We start from the raw sequence: 19963 nt of genomic DNA on the forward strand, positions 1-19963 counted from the left end.
TCCAGAGACCAAGGCACAGACACACCACCATCCATCTTTCCCGCGCACCATCGCTTGGGCCGTCATGGCGAGTAACAAAGAAACTTGAGTAAAATAAAAGTTTTATTATCATTTAGGATAATCACAGTGGACGGTTCCGTTCAGCTGGGCTTGAGCAGCATTCCACTCATTAGAAGATTTGAAAGGAATATGTGGTGCCGTGTGATGGACCATTGTGAAAGTACTCATCTAAAAACAAGGAGCAGATTGTTCTTCTCATTCAGCAAATGTGGACGGCTTCACTTGAACAGCCAGGGCAACCAAATTAATAGAGCAAAGAAGCTTGAAGTGAAAGCTCTTAATAATACAATTCGTGATTTTTCAGACAATCCAAATCCTAAGATTGAGGTATTCAAGGTCCTCAGCTGCACTTGGCAATAATGACTGACTATGAGCAACTTCTGACCATATATCCTGAATGATCAAAAGATACAAAAAGATGAGAGACCACTAGATTCTTTTGAAGGCTTTCTTTATTATGACTAAGGGGACTACTTGTCGACGAATTATCGGTGTCTTCAGTGAAGAAGGGCAAGAAGCATACATTAATGCAGTTGGAAAAGGATCATTACCCAAAAGTGATAGCCCAACCATGGTATCAACCAGAACATAATCCACCCCCAAAATGCCAGCCTTGTAATTGATCAACGGCCCCCCAATCCCCATAAATGCAAAAATGCAAGCCAAACTGATCTCCACCCTTTTTGACTTCGTTTGGTCTGAAGTTGTTCAGGTCAAAGTGCCGAATCAACCTAGCAGGGCATTTAGTCAGATTAAGATCAACGCATTTACATGAAAAGACCACAGATGAGAATTAATTTAATAAATCACCATCAATTTGACATTTTGAATTTGAAGGCATGCAGGGCGAGAAACAAGCATCCAAATGGAAATGATCCTGCTTTTTAGTTTCGCACCTACGAACGAGCTAAGACATGTAAGGAAGGATTGGGCCACATCCATAAATAACTGCCTTGCGCAGAAAAGGAGTCAAACTCCTCTTTCTAAACAGGATGCCAAGCTGTATCTTCAGGCAGCCTATCAATTTACAAATAGAGGGGGAAAACATTAGGATGGTTGCAAAAAGGTAGTCAAGGGTGATTAACCAGACAACTACAAGAATGTGATCATGTCAACCAAGGAGAATATTCTCACGAAAAGAAAAATGAAGCACGTATCCAAAACATAACATTATAGACAAGAAAGAGAACAAAACAATGAAATGAGATGTTTATATATATATGCAAAGTGCAAACAATTGCCTTCAAGCACATTTCCTCCCTATTTGCAAAGTGAAAACAAGTGCCTTTATATATGTAGATTAAGCACAGAGTAGACAGCCTTAAAATGGACCATTTGTTAAAAAACAACGGAAAATATACTGTCACAAGAGCTTTCTGCTCGTTGTTAAAGGACCACTACTCCTCTATTTCATTTGGATAGGAATTCAAAATGGATTATTCAATACAAAAACCTGAAGGGAGTGTCTTACAAATATGTTAGCTCTTACATGATGCTTCCAATTGTTCCAAATTCTTCCAGATTTAGGTTTGATCAATTGAAATAACCTCACGCGCCATCCACATCCATGTCAGAATTCCTACATTCTTCGCAAGCTTTGCAGTTGTTGACAGACTCGCCTAACATTGGGCATCGATGAACATAGGGATGACATGTCTTTGGTATATCAGGCAAACCTTGCAGTGATTCACAGTGAAAAAGGCGCAATATCTGCAACTTACGTAGTTTTGATAGATCTGGTAACATTTTTATGGTGCTGCAACTCTTAATTAATAATTCCATCAGCGATTTCACTTCTCCCAAATCTTGAATTTCGACTAGCTGGGAGCAATTCCATACTTTCAGCTCTTTGAGCTTCCCTAAGCTCGATAGACCCGATAACCTCACCAGCAATTCACACTCTGCCACAGTCAAATTCTGGAGACTTGCCAGCAGTTCAAACTCAATCTCTCTCGACCAACACCTAAAGAGCGTTAACTCAGACAAATATCTCAAATATCTCAAGTTGGAAAAGAATGGTTGTTCTATCGGCGACATAACATCTCCTAGTTCCAAACGACAAAGACTAAAAGGAAGCCTTGTGAGAGATCGAGGATCATCACAAGATATGCGAAGTGACCAAAGCTGAGGAGGCCATGTGATATCTGTACTTAGACTCCACTCCTCCCCTTTTGGTGACTCCCCCATCCACTTGGATGAAGTTTGTCCACGGGTGCCAAGCACAGTCTCCGCTACGAAATATAAATGTTTTAAGGTCGCAGGAAGTTCTGACAACCTTTCAAGCTTACGATTATCTCCTAAACGAAGTTCTCGAAGATGAGACAGCTGATTAATGGTTGTTGGCACTCTGCTCACCTTGCTACCTGACAAGTCCAGCTCCTCCAAAAAGGATACTTGCCCGATTTCACTTGGGATTTCACCCTCAAGATTTCTACAACTGCCAGCTTTCAATACTTTAAGATTCTTCATCATTCCTATGGCCTTCGGTAGCTCTCTTATCTTACTCTCTGCTAGAACTAAGCACTCAAGCCTCTCAAGAAATCCAATAGAAGCAGGTAGTTCAGTAATCTCTGTACCCCGCAAATGTAATTCAAGCAATGATTCTAGTCCTCCAATGGAGTTTCGCAGCTCCATTATCTTAGTGAATCCCAGGTTCATTTTCTCCAACTTTTTGAGATCTCCGATAGAATTGGGTAACTCTGTGATTCCTGTGTCAAACATTTCAATATTAGCAACGATCTCAACTTCTCAATGGAATCTGGAAGCTTTCTAAGCCGATGACAACCCTTTAAAGACAAGCTTGTCAAGCCCACGATCTCTCCAATAGATGAATGAAGCCCCTGTATACACTGTCCCTCTAACTTTAGACTTGACAAGCGCTTTAGACCGCATATGGCAAAAGGCACAAAGAACATGTCAAAATGGAGGCTTGCGGACAACTTTGACAGCTGAACTTGGTCTGCGATTATTTCCAAGCGCTTTAGATGCTCTAGCTTACTGATAGAGCTACCAGATTGTAGGGACTTTGGACAATGTTCATTAACAACCAGTATCTTCAAATCCAAGCACATCGAGAAGTCAGGAAATGTCGAGAGATGGCATCTTATGAGATGTATTACTTTCAAGTTACAGTTCGCCTGCAAAACAAATGAAAATTAGAAAAGTAGGTAAAAGAAAATGGCAACAAGTGTACATATGTGACAGGATAACTTACCAAGCTTGGGCTCCATCCATTCCAATTTTCTGGAATGTCGCTGTCCAAAAGCTTCAGCACGACTAAGTTCCATAAATATAGATTGACTGCCTGCAAGTTTGAAGGACAACGATGCCAAGAGAGCCATCTTAAACTCGAGAGAAGATTCTTAAAGTTTCCTACCATGTTCCCCCCTCTAACTCCAAAAACCTTAAGTTGGGCAGCCTCAAAAACTCTTCCCTTGTAAAGTTGTGATCTTGGGAAAGTCCAGTTAGTTTGAGTGCTATGATGTTCCCTGTTCCCTAACAACATGAAATGAAACAAGTGGACTTTCAACAGTGACAAAAGAGAACACATTCCGTGAGCACATATTGCATTGACTTGTTTACAGTGAAATAACTGTATGAGAGTTTGTATATTCTATTCAGCAAACCGTTTCTATTTTCAGATCGCAAATGTAAGCTATTTATAATGTTGGCTAGCTATAAATCATGATATAGCACATCCGGGAAGTTACTCCAAACTTCAAGTTGATGTTTCCAGATCTAGAAGACAGTAGCTGTGAATTAAATTTACCTTTCTATTCTGCACTATGTCTAACGCAATCTTGGGACACCATAGTCTACTACACTTCCCAGGAACTTTGATATCTTCTTGACGAACAATTTCTCTTCCAAGATCTCTGAGTAGGTCATGCATCAACAGTTTATCATCAATGATCTTTATCAAAGACATACGGGTAAGGACAATAATATCACTTCTTGGGAAAAAAATCCAATGCTTTCCACATGTAATGTGGATAAATTCTTTCTTCACCAATAAAGTAACATGCAATATCAAGAAAAAATTCTTTATGCCCCTCCTCTAGCATGTCAAAACTTATCTTTAATTTGTCAAGCACATCTTGATTGGGAACTACATCTAATTTCTTCAATGTATCTTTCCAAAGTCGTTTGCTCTTACAATAAAGAGAGGAACCAATAACCTCAAGAGCCAAAGGAAGTCCACCAGCTTTGCGAATAATATCGTGAGAAATGTCATTGTAGTCCAGTAGAGGGGAATCCATTCTGAAAGCATGCTTGCTAAAAAGCTTAAAAGCATTGTCATCGTCCATTTCCCTCATTTGATAGATTTTAAACTCTCTGACATGCATTTGAACATTATTTTCTCGGTTTTGCTCTTCGGTTGGCAAAAAGTTTGTGTCCCTTGTTGTAATAATTATTCTGCTCCCTAGACCAAACCAATCACGCTTTTCTGCCAATTTTGAGAGTTGTTCCCACTTATCTAGGTCATCAAGAACAATGAGAACCTTCTTGTCATGAAATCTCCTTTTGATTTGCTCAATCCCAACATCAGAGTCAGATATCTCCACTGGTTTGAAGTTGAGAATTTCCGATAATAATTTTTTTTGCAATTGAACAATTTTTCCACCCTTTGAAGCTTCTCGAACATTAGAAAGAAAGCTATACCCATGAAACCGACTAGAAATATTATTAAACACAACCTTGGCAAGAGTCGTCTTACCAATGCCCCCCATACCATGAATTACCAGATATTGTACATCAGGAGAACCTTCATCTAACAGGCGCACCACATCATCAACGCGATCCTAGATTCCAACTAAATGATCGGGCAGATTTTTGTATCTTTTATTCAGCTTGATCAAAAGTTCGGCAACGATTAATCTAATGAGCTCACCTTGGCTGTCATATTTAAGACAAAGGGTCTAGTCAGAAAGATCGAAGGTAGAGTATTAACTTATCAAGTTCAGGAATATTTTCAATCAAACACAAACCGGCCACAGAGGGAGGGGGACTCTGCAAATATATAGGAAAAGAATCTATAATAAAAGAATCAACAGTTCTTTTGAATTCTTTGTTTCTGGGTATTATATTTCCTGTCAAAGAATTATTATTTTTATTTTGACATTATTTGTACGCCGTATATGGCAATCTACGTTGTTTAGGTAAATTTTTCCATTCATACAAAAACTATACTTAAATTACGATGAAGCCAACATCAATTGAATATTTAGCAAAAGAGTTCGACTAAAAAAATAACTTTTCACATGATTAAAATCAAGAGTCATCAAGAAAAAAAAATATCTCTATGTCCAGATTGTTCACTTAGGGAGTAAGTTTATTCACTACACTTGTGTGAAAGAATTATAATTCTCTCTATATTTCATCGACGACTTTGGCAGCCCCTGGCCCCAAATCCTGGCTCCATCACTGACACAAACTAAATAGAGCCTCTTTTTGCCACAATAAAAGAGTGTCTTTCATTGGAGAGACGAGGTCCCGTGACCTCTGATGTGTTGCGGCTGGTAGGCCCAAATAGAATAGACAGGGAATTGAATGGAATAGATATATAATATGACCACTTTTAGATATCTAGTTATAAATATATAATAGTACATTTTAAGTTATAATGATATTGTAATGAATACAAATAAGTAGAATGTAAATTAAATTCATTAGAATGCTCTCACTCAACACCATTCCTTTCCCACAACATTTTTGCTTACAACCAAACTATAAGAATTTTTAATCCACTCCCATAATTCACCAAACAAAAAAAGATTTAGAGTATAATTATAAATGTTTAATGATCATTTTAATTGGTCCTTTCATGTAATTTATATTTATAATTTTTTTATTTTTAAAAACAGTATTGACTAATCATGATGTTAGAAAAAAATTAGCCATTATTTGTAACTAGCATTGAGGCCCCTGCTCCGCGCTTGCCCTATTGTTGGCTGAGTACGTACGAAATGAAGTGAATCAAATTTTTCTTGAAGAAATTGAGTGAAGATGTAGTGAGCAATTATTAAATATGTATGAATTTTTTTTTTTTTTTTTTTGTCAGTCCTACTCTATTCCTACTCTACACTCACTCTCAAACTTTTGCCCTGTCTCTTGTAGGGCGTGGGAGTCGAAAATGAAACTTACGCATCCCCACCCTATCCCCCAATTTTTTTTTTTTACCCCATCCCCCTAAGAATGTGGGGATTTGAACCCCTCACTTCCCCCTTCTATGTTGGAAGGGTGGATGAGCGAATCTCGGTGGTTTATGTATGAATTGAATAACAAGTTGATGAAATAGAGACAGGATAGTTTTCACTTTTGGTGTAAGTACGGGAGTATTTCTTATTATTTATATTTATATAAATTACATGTCATTAAAAATACATAAATAAAGAGAGAGAGAGGCGCAAACCTTACCCCTTTTCTTTCAAATCCCATCCTTTGATATGAGCGACCTCTCTCAGCGCCTCCTTCCATCGGTGCGCAACAGCACAGCCAAATTTCTGCTCGTGCTTATGCAACGCGTCGAGATATAGTCCCGTTTTGAGCTTGACATCGTCTGGATCTACATCAAAGAAATTTGGCAAGATCGTCACTTGGCCGTCCCTACTTCTCGAACAATCCACCATGTATGCAAGCTCGCAAAGACACCATGCACTGGACGCATAGTTTCTTGAAAAGATAGGCATACAGATTGTGGAACTCTTGATCACGCGCTCCAGTTCACCTCCAATTGTTTCCCCTCTTTTGATCTCTTCCTCGTCTCTGAAAACACGAATCCCAGCTCCGTCCATTGAGTGATAGAGACAGTCGGCAAAATTCTGTCGAGTATCGAGACCTCTAAAATTCAAGAATACCTCGAATTCAGCCCCCACCATCGACTTCACCTCACCACCATCGGTGGTCAACGCCCTTGTTCCATTTGATGAGTGCCTCCTCTCCATCTTCAGGAGATTTGTACACTGATCGACTTTGATAATGAGAAAAGAGATGGGAATCTCGAGGGCTTGCGGACGAGCCAGAGAGTACTGGAATTTCTTTTTCTTTTTGATAATGAGGAAAGAGATGGGAATATCGAGGACTTGTGGACGAGCCAGAGAGTGCTGGAAGTTTTTTCTTTTCTTTTCTTTTTCCTTTTCTTCTCTTATCCTATGTTGCATTATCGAGATCCCCCAACCACCAGTCTCATCGGGGAAAATTGGCCTGTTGTGAACGTGTATGTATGAATCCACGAAGGTCCGATGCATGCAATGATCACAGAGAAAACAGCAACATCACCTTCAGTAGAGCACGTAGCCACTGTTTTATTGTATATATGGAAGGCGCGCAACAATTCTATCTTCGGGCACCAAGTTCCACATCCGAGAAGCACCCACGAGGAAGTAGAGATCGAGCGAAAAATTTCAGAAAGTGGAATACAAACAGTAACTTCACGGAGCAGAGAAGTAGGAGCCAACCTCAGATCTGGATTCCCCCAAGAAAAGGAGGTCTGAAGGTTAATATGGATGGGTCGTTTGAAGGAGTCCCAGAGGCAGCGATGGCTCGCATATGCTGCAATTATACTGGAAGGATCGCCGATGGATTTGCGAAATCGGTGAAGGCAGCCTTTGCAGCTCAAGCGGAATCCCTAGCCTAAACAAAGCTCCTAAGTACCTGCTGGAGAGGAAACACGAAGACATCTCCTTGGGTACTGACTTTGCTAAACTATTAAGGGTGCGTTTAGTTGGACTTTTGGGAAAGCCTTTAAGAAAATGCAAATGACTTTGAGTTAAAGAGGTTTTCCAAAATGCAAATTGTGTTTGGTAAATTGTAGTTTGAAAGTCCATTATAAAATACCTTTGTGTAAAATAGTATTTGGAGAGATAAATTTACAAATGACTTTGATGATTAATTTAAAAAAAAAAAAAAAGAGGCACGGTGGGCACCAGATCAAGCTCCTTCTTTCACCTCCTCGAAGGGCTGGAACATGACGCCGGTGAGTGGCGGGCTGTTCGACTCCTCGCTCACGCCGACCACCAGGGAGCCTTCGTGCCCGCTGCTCAAGAACCGAAGCGCCGCCGGATTCGCCCCCACGGGGGAAGACGACAACGGCGAGGAGAGGCTGTCGCCGGCGGGGCCGAGGAGCGAAAAAGCAGGGGCGGCACGGAGGAGCATGGTTGGAGAATCGGAATGGGCCGAGAATCGGCGGTGAAGCTTTGAGGGGAGAGAAATGGAGAAGCGGAGGAGGAGGTTCGACCGGAGGTCGCGCGACCTCGCGGCAACTAGATCTGGGTCCGCCGGAGGTCGCGCGACCTCGCAGCGACCAGACCTAGGTCTCCGCGAGGTCGCGGCCGGAGGGGCGCCGGCGCGACCCGGATCTGGTCGCCGCGAGGTCGCACGACCTTCGGCAACCCAGATCTGGGTCACGCTTAGGGTCACCATGAGGTCGCGCCTGGGTTCTTCGCAAGGTCGCGCGACCGAATCGCGCAGCCTAAATACCCGCCGAAGGTCGCGTGACCTACCGACGACGGTCGCCGTGACCGTCACCGGCCTCTGGCTGGTTCGTCGTCCGCCCTCAGCAACCTTGCGAACGCTTGAACGAAGAAGATGAGCAGTAAAAAGTCTACGAAGAAGATGAACAGTAAAAGAGGGAAACAAATGCCTCCAAAGCTGAAAGTCCAAGGCTGCAGCCTTGAGAGAAGGCGGCTTTGGCTCAATGGGGTTTCTAAAATTTTTGCCAAACACCTAATACTTAGTCAAAAGCCCTTTAGGTGTCTAAAGATGCTTGAGAAAGCTGTTCCCAAACGTAGCCTAAGTACTCTAGCGAGACCAGATCAAGTCCAGTTGGAAGTGTGGGCGCTTACCGGTGATTGTCGCAATCTGATGTCCCAGTTTTCAGGCTTGAAGATGGGCTTTTGCTTCAGAGAAGCCAATAATGAGGCCAATTGGATGGCTTGAGCCCAAAAAAAAAGTACTCTCCCATGGATTTGGCTTTCTTATGACGTATTTGGTAACCCTTCTCTTCTCGTGAATAATTTCTAATCAGAAATAATTCTTTTTATTTTGTTTCTAGAAACAATTTTTAAGCATTTTAAGCCGTTTAATAACTGTCTAAAATTTCAATTCTGGAATAAAATTGCATTTGGTACCGTATTCAAAATTTCTACTCCAAATTATTTTCTTTTAATTTTTAAATAATTTTATTACTTTTTTTCCTTTTTTTTCTTTCTTTTTTTTTTCCTTTCTTTCTCATATTCTTCTTCTTCAAGTGGTCGACGCCGATCATGGCCTTGGGATGACCGGCGTCCGGCCAAACAAGGGTCGACAACCTCACCGGAGCGTCACCAGCCCTCGGTGAGGCTAGCCCTATGGCCAAGCCTCGCTGATAGCTAGGCAAGGCTCGGTCGAGCCTCGGTGGGGCTAGCCGAGCCTCGACTAAGCTGGGTGAGGCCCGCCTAGCAACAGGCGATGCTAAGCTCGCCTAGCTACCGATAGGGATCCAGCGAGGCTGGGCAAGCCTCGCTGGGGCTGGGCAAGGCCCACCTGGCCACCAGAGAGGCTCGACCTCGCTAGATCTAGGGAGGCCATGCCTTACCAGTGGCTGGGCTTACCTCCGACGAGCTCGTCGAACCAGTTACCGACAGTGGGCGGCAGATAATAGACAATGGCAAACAACAACCACAGCGGTGACAATAGATGAAGAAGAAGAAAAAGGAAGAAAAACAAGAAAAATAAAATAAAAAGAGAAAATATGGGCTTGATTCTAGAATTGTTTCCAAGAACAAGAATCAATTTTTTTTTTTTAATTCTTGATTCTATTCCAAATCTACTTCTAGAAACAAAAAAATATATATAAATTTGTTTTCGAGAACAAAAAATTTACTAAACACAATTATGTTCCAAAAATACTCCCGGAAACAAAATAATAAATTTTTTTATTATTTGGCGGATTACCAAACAGGACTTTAGGGACTATTTTGTAATAATCCAAGAACAACTTATTATGTTTTTTTGTTTCCAGGAAAAAAAATAGAAATATGTTTGGTAAACTTTTTGTTTCTAGGAATAAAAATCCTTTTTTTTTTTGTTCCCAATAATAGATTTGGAACATAATCAAGAAGTAGAAAAAAAGTTGCTTCTTACTTCCAAGAACAATTCCTAAAATTAAGTCTAATTTTTTTCTTTTATCTTCTCTTTTCTTCTCTTTTCTCTTCTTCTCTTTCCTCTTCTTCTTCTTCCTTTTGGCCGGCGTCTCGCCGGGAGCCGCAAGCCATGACAAGGCTCATCGGCTGAGCCTCATCATGGTTGGGCGAGGCTTAGCATCGCTAGATTTAGACAAGCTCAAGTTCACCCAGTCAAAACGAGGCCAAGTTTTGCCAAGCTAGGGCGAGACTGACCTCGTGCCGCCTCATAGAGGCTAGGCGAGCCTTCGGCGACCTCACCAAACCTCACCCAGTCGGTGGTCGACAACCAGCCACAAAGGAGGAAGAAGAAGAGAAAAGGAAAAAGAAGAAAAATAAGAAAAATATAATAAAAGTATTAAAAAATTAAACGAAAAAAATTAAAAATCTTACCAAACGCATTTCTATCTCGAGAATAGAAATTTTGTACAGTTATCAAGCGTATTCTTTTGCTCAAAAATTATTCCATAGAACAAAATTAAAAAAAAATCATTTCTAATAAAAATTACTCTTAGAAATAGAATAGTTACCAAACGCGTCCTTACCTACCTCAAGCCCTATAGGCTTTGCTTTGTAATGACACTCCTCTTATGGGCTCTTTCGGTTTTGAGTAGTAAGTGAATACAAAATCTTTATGACCCAAAAAAAAAAAATTGATCTTTTCAAATTTAATCATTTCGTTCATGTATCACATTATATTTAATTGAGTAAATATGTTATATTTGGATCAAGATAATTCTTTTTCAAGATAAAATTTCTAAGACAAAAATTTTCTGATTGGACAAAAGGTTCAAACTAAACATTCTACAGCAAATACAGAACTCTCATAGTAACACCCGGAAGACGTAGCTTAAAAAAAAAAAAAAATCTCTCTCATGACAATTCGTTTCCCTCACACTATTTTCTTGCCTAAAATCATCTGCTAACTTATCCAAATATATTCCCTAATTGAACAATATGTTAATCTACTATGTAGTTGACAACTCAATATCTTTTGTATTCTATAGTGTCAACTAAATAATAAAGATTCTGAAAGTACAACATATATGCTCTAGGCACACAAGGCGTTTTGGTTGTTTGTTGGTTGAGTCTTTAACATTCTATTTAGTAAATTGACTCCTAAATATTTTTGGAAAATCTGCAATTCAATCCTAATCTCCCTACCGGTGACATTTACTTATCACAAAATAATGTCCTTTTAGGTTTTCACAAAAGTGATCATTATTTTAACAATAATCAAGGTATAAAGCACATAAATGTCGTTGAGAATTGGGTGAGAAACTTGATTATGAGATTTCATTGAAAAATAGAATTGAAGTTTTCTTCTTAACTTTATGTGACTCAAGAAAAATGTTAAGTAAAATTTAGGCTTTATTTTTTAATTAATTTTCATAATCAAATTCTCTACTAAATGAAAGATTCATATGCTTTATTTCTAATTTTGTTTAAAATGATACTTCATTTAAGGGAAAATTGTCCAAAAATCATAAACCTATTATACTTTTACTAATTCAATTCTAAAAATTTCAATTTTATAAGTTGAGCCCCAAACTTTTTAACATTTTGTTACTCAAGTCCATCTGACCAATTTTGACCGAAAATCATTAACATAGACTAGTATAGCATGGTACTGATGTTGACATTTTTAATAATATTTATTATTTTTCTAATTTTTGTATTTTTTTCTTTTATTTTCTTTTCCTCCCTTTTTGTTTTGTTTTGTTTGTTTGTTTTTTTTTTTTTTTTTTTTTTTTACTATGGCTAGGGAGAGTTGTTGAGCCCTTGTCAACCATGGGCAAGGCAACCTTACCCAAATCTAGGTGAGGCCACCTTCATCTGCGACTAGCGAGGCTAGCCTCACCAAAACTTGGGCAAGGGTCATGAGAAGCCTATAGTCAGCAAGGGTGTCACGGCCCCTCACAGCAACCAGCAAGGCTTGGTAACCCTTGTCGGCCACTATAACTAATAATAATAATAATAATAATAATAATAATAATAATAATAATAATAATAATAATAATAATAAAGGAAAAATAAATTAATAAATTCCAAAAGAATATCAAAATATTCCGAAGTGTACATGTTAGTGTATTCTAGCCAAAGTTAGCCAAATGAACTTAAGTAGTAAATTATGAAAATGTTTAAAACTCAATTGACAAAATTAAAAGGTTTAGAATTCAATTAACAAAATTACAACATGTTAGGACTTTTTGGATGATTTTTTCTTCATTTCATAATCACACATAGAGTATAACCATCTAGTTACTAAGGTCACCAACAATGATATTGGCACTTTTAGCGTGTTTATTAAGTTATTTGAGACTTAATTGACTAAAAATAAAACATTTAGAACTTAAGTAATCAACCATCAAAAGATTAGGACTTTTATTACACTTATTGTCACTTGACTAGTTGTGATTAACTCGAAGAAGAAAAGTAATTCTCCACATGTACTATCCGTTCTATCTACAATTCCCTTGTTTGTTTAGTTATTACTTATTTAGATAATGTTAAAAAAAAAAACACACACACACACACATAAATTGAGCTAAAAAAGTTATAGTCTTAATTTCGATTTCACTATAGCAACAAGTTTGATCTTAGCTATAAATGACATAAGTCTGAATCTGATGTCATGCATTTGTCATGTGATATTAATTTATAGGTATTTCATTATGTAGTTCTGGAGAGGAGAAAAATATAGTGTATTGATTTTTAGTTAGTCCGGCAGATTTTTTTCCCTTTCAGAGTCTGGCAAAGTTGAATGGACTTATGGGTACTTCAAATATGCATGCTTGGACCATCGGGTATTAACTTATGACATCATTCCGTGCAAATCACACTATATCAACTATTATCTACATTCTAATTTTCTTTCACAGAGTGTACTCTAACAGAACTTGATTTATGGTTATTATTTCGGTAGCCTAAGAAAAGCCCGGATGTAGTGCTCCCCAAAAAGCTAGTTTTTCTTCGTTTGGAGTCGACATGTACATTAATCCCTACTTGTATGCATCATTGCATAAAACAAGGATCCTGTAGATTCTCATTTTTTCAACTATTACTTTTACGGTTTGACCTAGTAAATACAATTTGGAGAGAGCCTTCACATGATATCGATCTGTTGAAACTTAAGAGATCACGTCTTGAGATACCATGCCATAAGATCTTGGCGATTCGATCTTGATGATATCGATAATTCTGTAATTTTCTCAATCTAATGGTGTCAGTTGAAAGTAGGAGCCATGGGTATTTCATGTCGTCGAAAATCACATCAAGGGGATCTAAAATTACAAGTCAAAATCGGCTATAAGAACAAATAAAAATTAAAAGAAAGGGGGTAGGTCTCCACCCAGACAAACTTCTGAATTGATTTTGAGCACCAATGATTGGGTTGATCTTTAACCGAACTAGGGCAGACTCGGCCATGATAAATTCAGTTCGCTTTTAGTTTGACAAAAGATGGATTCAAGTTCGTTTGATACAAGAACCTGCGACGGAATAAATCCTATCCGATCATGTTTTTCGAAACTTGGCATGACAAGCTTTCTATTGTCAGGATATTTACGATAATTTGATATTAGGCGTTCTATCCATTTAATATGATAAAACCACCTTCGACCCATGAGCGAGATATTGTCATATTTGTGGGATCTAATCCTAATTAAAGGTCGTATGGCCATCTTCCATCTACAACCCATGAGCAAGACCAGAATTAAGAGTTGCTAAGTGCATCTTTTGAGCAACTATCATATTCGCATGGATCAAGTGTCACTCAAACGACACATTCAGTATTGCTGCCGTAGCAAAATGTATATTATGTCATAATGCTGAGACACACCAGAGACAATACAAAAAACTGAACTTCCAAAAGATAGTTCACAAGAATATTTTCTTCTCTAATATGAAAAAGCCTCTACTTAACAAGGGCAAAATCATTTCAATTACTGGCAACTTACATTCGGGTCAATTCAAGGAGAGAATACCCCATGAGAGAGAGCTGAAGATCACCAGAGTCCGATAGAAATATCTTCTCAAGCATAATCAGGCATCACCTTTTTCAGGAATGTAATCGGCTTGGAATCTTCAGGCGCAAGTTGGTCAAATGCGGCATAGTTATGCTCTTCATCGTACACATGGCACATCGTCATGATTGTCTTCATGAGTCGCCAATTCCACTTCATTTAAGTACTGTGAATGACATGTAAACCAAATGAGCAAACTAGCAAATAGACATTTTTTGACAACAGCGAGACAACTGGTCCTCAGGCAAATATCCAATACCAAGATCACTCTGCATTTACAAATATTCGAAGCACCAAACACTAAAATCAAAAAACTATCTCAAGTTCGCCAAATTTAGTTTCAACTTTAAAATACTCCCTTCCTCTTCAAGCATCTGTTACTCACGACAAGAGCGCCCCCCCCACAAAAAAAAACACACACACAACTTGTTCCGAATCATCCTAATCTAGCTGGCCTTTTGAAGGCCGGAATAACATACTTGATTAAAACCAGCTCACCTTTCCCCAGTTTTCTTCTATAGACTTGTGAGCCACACGCAAGTTGTAACTCGGAAACCTTGGTGATATATGATGGGGTATGTGGACATTTATATAATGGCATAGAATTTCGATCCTGCACAAGAGAATAGCATCTCAGATTGTTTTTTGATCATTCTACTCATCCTTGCACCCAAAAGTCGTCAGATAAACTTTTAAGGCAAAGCAAGTGACAAAACCTTCTTCCGAAGCATGTGGTCATCTAAGATAGCTAGTTCCCCTATAACCACCTCAACTTGATAATAATTTTATTGTGCACTTTCAAAAATGCAAAAGTTTCTTGATACACATTTTTGTATGGCAATGCCCAGAAGCAATGTCAAATGTGTTAAGTTTAAAGGTACAGGACCCAATTGCCACCACCATCATGTCATCGACAGTTCATTTATATCTGAGATGCGAGCAAAAGAGAGCAAGTAATGAAGAAACTTGAGGAAAATAAAAGTTTTATTACCATTTAGGATAATCGCAGTGGACGGTTCCATTCAGCTGGGCTTGAGCAGCATTCCACTCATTGGAAGATTTGAAAGGAATAGGAGGTGCCGTGTGATGGACCATTGTGAAAGTACTCATCTATAAACATGAAACAGATCGCTCCTCATTCAGCAGCGGACACCTTAACTTGAACAGCCAGGGCAACTAAATTACTAGAGCAAAAAAGCTTGAAGTGAAAGCTCCTAAATATACAACTTGCAATTTTCAGACAATCCAAATCCTAAGATTGAGGTTTTGCAGTCCTCAGCTGCACTTGGCAATAATGACCGACTATGATCAACTTCTGACCAAATATCCTGAATGATCAAAAGCTACAAAAAGATGAGAAACCACTAGATTCTTATGGAGGTTTTCTTTATTATGACTGAGTATTACTCGTCAACGAATTATTGGTGTCTACAGTAAAGAAGGGCAATGAAGCATACATTAATGCAGATGAAAAAGATCATTACCCAAAAGTGATAGCCCAGCCATGGCATCAACCAGAACTTAATCCACCCCAAAATGCCAGCCTTGTAAATGATCAATGGCCACCCGATCCCCATAAAAGCAAAAACGCAAGCCAAACTGATCTCCACCCTTTTGACTTCATTTGGTCTGAACTTGTTCAAGTCGAAGTGCCATATCAACCTAGTAGGGCATTTAGTCAGATTAAGATCAATGCATTTACAAGAAAAGGCAACAAATAAGAATTATAACAAGCCACCATCAATTTGATATTTTGAATTCACAGGCATGGAGAGTGAGAAAACAAGCATCTAAATAGAACTAATAGTCCCATACATACCAATGAGCTATAGACATCCAAGGACGAATTGGGCCATATCCATATATAATTGCCTTGCGCAGAAGAGGTGAAGAGTCAAACTCCTCTTTCCAAATAGGATGCCAAGCTGTGTCTTCAGACAACCTAATATTTACAGAAAAAAAGGAAAGAAAAACATCATGATGTTTGCATAAAGGCAATTAAGAGGAGATTAACCAGACAAATACAACCATGTGAGCATGCTAACCAAGGGGAATTTCTCACGAAAGTAAAAAATAAAAGAAGAAGAAGAAGAAGAAGAAGAAGAAGAAGAGGCAAGCAGAACGTGTCCAAAACATAACATCATAAACATGAAAGAGTGTGCGAAGTGCAAACAAGTGTCTTCATGTACATTTGCTCACTATATCCAAAGTGTAAAGAAGGGTCTTGAAGTATGTAGATTATGCAGAGTAGATATCCTTAAAGTGGACTATTTGCTAAAAAACAAGGGAGAACATACTGTCACAAGAGTGTTCTGCTTGTTGTTAAAGGACCATCTACTCCTTTATTTCGTATGAAAAGGTATTTAAAATGGATTATCAAATGGAAATATCTAAAGGGAGTGTCTTACAGACATGTTAGTTTTTGCATGATGTCGGTCGTGCTTAAACCTCCATGGCTCGTTAGGATATATCAACGGTAGGAATGCCAGCGTTCCCACTATATCTTCCACTAATTTGTTCTTCGCAAATGACTTGTGAGCACAATCATGCCCTATAACAAAGAACTTAAAAATGGGAGGAAAAACAAGAAGGGATAAACAGAGCTGTCTAGGAAGTTAATCTAATATATGTTACGGAATGAAAAGACAACCCATATGAGGAACAAGCAAGGGAATGTTTTACCAAAGAAGAAAAATAGCAAACAAAGCTTACCCCAGTAACAGCAGTTCCTGTCCATGCCCACGCCAAAGGGAGTAGGTACCATGGGGCTTTTGAAATCATGAACAACCCCAATGCATAGGAAGTAACAGATATCAAAACTGAAGTCCAGGCTTTCCCATCGTTGATCTCAAAAACCTTCAGTGAAATATGAGGGCAATAATTGTTAGAAAACTTGCTAAAAAGGTGTAACACTTTCAGCTACACCAGAAAGTTTCTTGTGACCATCTAGCCCTAGATGACCAAGATGCAGCTGATATTTTAATCACATAGTAAAAAGCTAATGTAGTAGTATTAAAAGAGACAATTGTTCATTTATTTGAGGACTGTTTCCAAAACAATAGGAGCTAAAATTTCAAACTAGGAACATCATTGGATTTTTTTTCACCCTTTACAAAAACAACATCCTTAAGTGGAAAGGATAATCTAAATAAACAATCTTAGCAACGTATAAGACAAGATGGGAATGCTTCATGGATAAGAGTACATGTAAGCACATTCTGCAGCCAGTCAAGCATATACCTTCCTGGGAAGTGAATCAATAACATCCTTGGGCGTAACATTTTCAGGAAGAGGTTCTCCAATTTGCCTGAAGCCATATCTATCGGCTAATTGTTTCCGGTACTCAGCACTGTCTTCTGAAATCGGTGCAACCGGAACTGCCAGCCTTACAATGTGAATCTTTTTAGGGGAGAATGAATGTCCTTTATTTTTTATTCCCCTTCCGGAGTTGATTTTCCCAATTTAGATAATATAAGCCTGTCTTCCATCAAAGTATTATGAGAAACCCAACAAAACCAGAGAAACCATTAAAACCAGTACGGTACCAATTGCCCCATGCAATTTGTTTCATGTCATTTTAAGTGTATGTTCAAAATAAAACCCAGTAAATTGGTTGGTTTCATCCCAATTCCCAAAATTCTATTATCAAAATGATGCTTGCACTCAAATAAGTTCTAGCCTATATGATGATGTCTAAGTTTTTAACGACCGAATAGCTGCCGGATGTATGAGCCGGTCGTGTTCACATAGACTTTGTTGCTCATACCTGAGATTAGATTCACTTGTTCTTATTATCGGAATCGAACCGATGACCATCGCATTACAAATGCGATGCTCTAACCTTTGAGCTAAGCAGGCTCAAAAATAGTAGAAATTGTACATGCATAGGAATTTAGTAAACTCTTGGGATCTTTTCTATTAATAAGAACTATTCATTATTAGCTATTCATAATGAATATGATGAATATGGATTCAAATGAATTGAATATTGAATATAGAAAATTAGAATATCCAATAAATATTGGATAGTATAGAAGATAAGGATTCATATAGTGATATAGAATTTTGATCTATTTTTCAATTATATGCTTATCAATACTTAATATTTTAATATTAATTAGATAATAAGAAATAAGATTCTCTTTTTCATTTTCAAATGCATCAAATGAATATGGATTCATCTGAGCGAGTAAATCTAATTAAGATCAAGTTTCAGCTGACTGATATAATAAATTTGGTCAACTAGTAGGAATCCACCAAAGTGGGCAAAATATCATTCCACTCGAAAGAGAACGTGTTCCTGGTTCAGACATAAAACTGCCGAAGACCAATGTTTGGAGTCTTTGGAGCGCTTCGCTGGCGGCAGTCAGATTAGAAAGCGACTTCGAGCCGTACCTTGGATTGCCTTAACATAGAATCCACCAAAGTCGTTTTTCCGTGATCGACATGCGCGACAATGGCTATATTCCTTATGTCACTTCTCCTTATCAACTGGCTCTTCTTCTCCTCTGCCAGAACAAAATTTCGGAATCAGTACTCTCTCAACGCACCGATGATGTAATAAATCTCTCGCCATTTCTCCAGTCACGAAAGTTCATTTCCAGCTAAGAAATCGGAATCCCCGGGACAACGACATAAACAGAACCCCACGCTTACACGCGCGGCACAAGACATCAAAAGCAGACTAGAGAGCAGTCGCGAGTCGCGAGTTGTGAGTACTCAACTCCGCCGCAGCGACATCCCCAGCCGCCCTTGATCTTGGCGAAGAATTAATTCAAGATGTTGGCCACCAAATGCCAATGATGATGGATAACTGGAACCCAATGTTCAATGCTCCTCTGAACTTGTATGGGGCCATCTCAGAGAAGTACAACGGCACGGCGTGTAATTAAATTTCCAACCAAAAAAAAAAATTATATAAATCTCCATCACTAAAGTTCTTTTACTGAATAAATAAAAAGAGTTAGTTCAAGAATAGAGAACAGGACGCTCATATTCAAATCAATAATTGGTTTAATAAGATGAAAGTGGAGACATCAAGAGGCATCAAGATTCAATTATTCTATTCAACGCCGTTGCGCCACGAGTAAATTCTTGGAAGAGGTGCGAGTGCAGGAAGAGACGACCCAAGAAAAAATACAACGAAAAATTTGCCATCTGTGACCTGGAAAAATTGATTAGTTTATAATGACAAGCTGGCCGATGATTACGTAATCTTTAAAAAAATAAAATCGAAGATTAATACAAATAAATAAATTGGAGTTCTAAGAGCATCTGTCGTTTTCGGTATTTCGGCTCTTTTTCTTTTCTCTTCTGAGCGACCAAACAACCGACACTTTCTGATTCGAAGAACTTCAAATTGCCACATCCGAAAAATAGAAAAAGGTGAAGAACAAAAACTGATTAATCAGGTCCTTAAAACTTATTTTGTTCATGCCTTCCATCAAGTAATTGGATTTACTTACTGACGTGGAATAAAATAAAAACAACGAAGAAAATTAAAAATCTAAAATGATAAACACTAGAGAGGAGGGAGACAATGAAGAGGAAGGATGGGCGGTGGCACCGATGAGCGTCCGGCATCTCTCGTCGGACTCGAGTGAAAGCGTCACGCCTCATATGTCGCCCACATCGTCATGGCTTGCCACCAATCAAAGGTGGCCACATGGAGATCAGAGCACCCGATGAGTCTAAGCGTCCAAGTGTCTTCACGTTTTG

At 38.7% G+C, this 19963-nt stretch overlaps 2 protein-coding genes, 1 long non-coding RNA gene and 1 other non-coding gene across 11 annotated transcripts; all 4 read right to left on the minus strand.

Annotated features, from left to right (window-relative positions):
• Positions 1–84: 84 nt before the first annotated feature.
• LOC120291192 lies at positions 85–1651 on the minus strand. 2 transcript variants are annotated; one of them, XR_005549097.1, is made up of 3 exons: positions 1532–1651; positions 961–1077; positions 85–791 (listed from the first exon to the last, which is right to left on the minus strand). It is a non-coding gene; the product is annotated as an uncharacterized LOC120291192 (long non-coding RNA). The 2 variants fall into 2 exon arrangements; XR_005549098.1 differs by having other exon boundaries at positions 957–1077.
• Positions 1652–2815: 1164 nt separating this feature from the next.
• LOC120291191 (TMV resistance protein N-like) lies at positions 2816–7095 on the minus strand. Of its 7 annotated transcripts, none has more exons than XR_005549095.1 (5): positions 6918–7095; positions 6752–6825; positions 6478–6625; positions 3275–3555; positions 2816–3197 (listed from the first exon to the last, which is right to left on the minus strand). XR_005549095.1 is itself a non-coding variant. In XM_039308240.1 (3 exons), the coding sequence occupies exons 1-3, from the start codon at positions 7002–7004 to the stop codon at positions 4863–4865; spliced, it is 495 nt and encodes a 164-aa protein (XP_039164174.1). In that variant the 5' UTR covers positions 7005–7095; the 3' UTR covers positions 4631–4862. The 7 variants fall into 7 exon arrangements, 2 of the variants coding, with proteins under 2 accessions (XP_039164174.1, XP_039164173.1); XR_005549094.1 differs by having other exon boundaries at positions 6719–6825; XR_005549092.1 differs by having other exon boundaries at positions 6719–7095.
• Positions 7096–7989: 894 nt separating this feature from the next.
• LOC104428754 (omega-6 fatty acid desaturase, chloroplastic-like) lies at positions 7990–17707 on the minus strand (the record flags this gene model as incomplete). The annotated part of the gene is made up of 8 exons (XM_039309386.1): positions 7990–8622; positions 14744–14858; positions 15237–15355; positions 15730–15907; positions 16065–16187; positions 16658–16809; positions 16958–17101; positions 17486–17707. Coding segments are annotated over 8 exons (1686 nt in total), but the record flags the coding sequence as incomplete, so codon positions are not given.
• A 323-nt stretch (positions 17708–18030) lies between these two features.
• TRNAT-UGU lies at positions 18031–18100 on the minus strand. The gene has a single exon. It is a non-coding gene; the product is annotated as a tRNA-Thr (tRNA).
• Between the last annotated feature and the right edge of the window lie 1863 nt (positions 18101–19963).

This window comes from Eucalyptus grandis, chromosome 3 (assembly GCF_016545825.1).
Source record: "Eucalyptus grandis isolate ANBG69807.140 chromosome 3, ASM1654582v1, whole genome shotgun sequence".
NCBI classification, from domain to species: domain Eukaryota; kingdom Viridiplantae; phylum Streptophyta; class Magnoliopsida; order Myrtales; family Myrtaceae; genus Eucalyptus; species Eucalyptus grandis.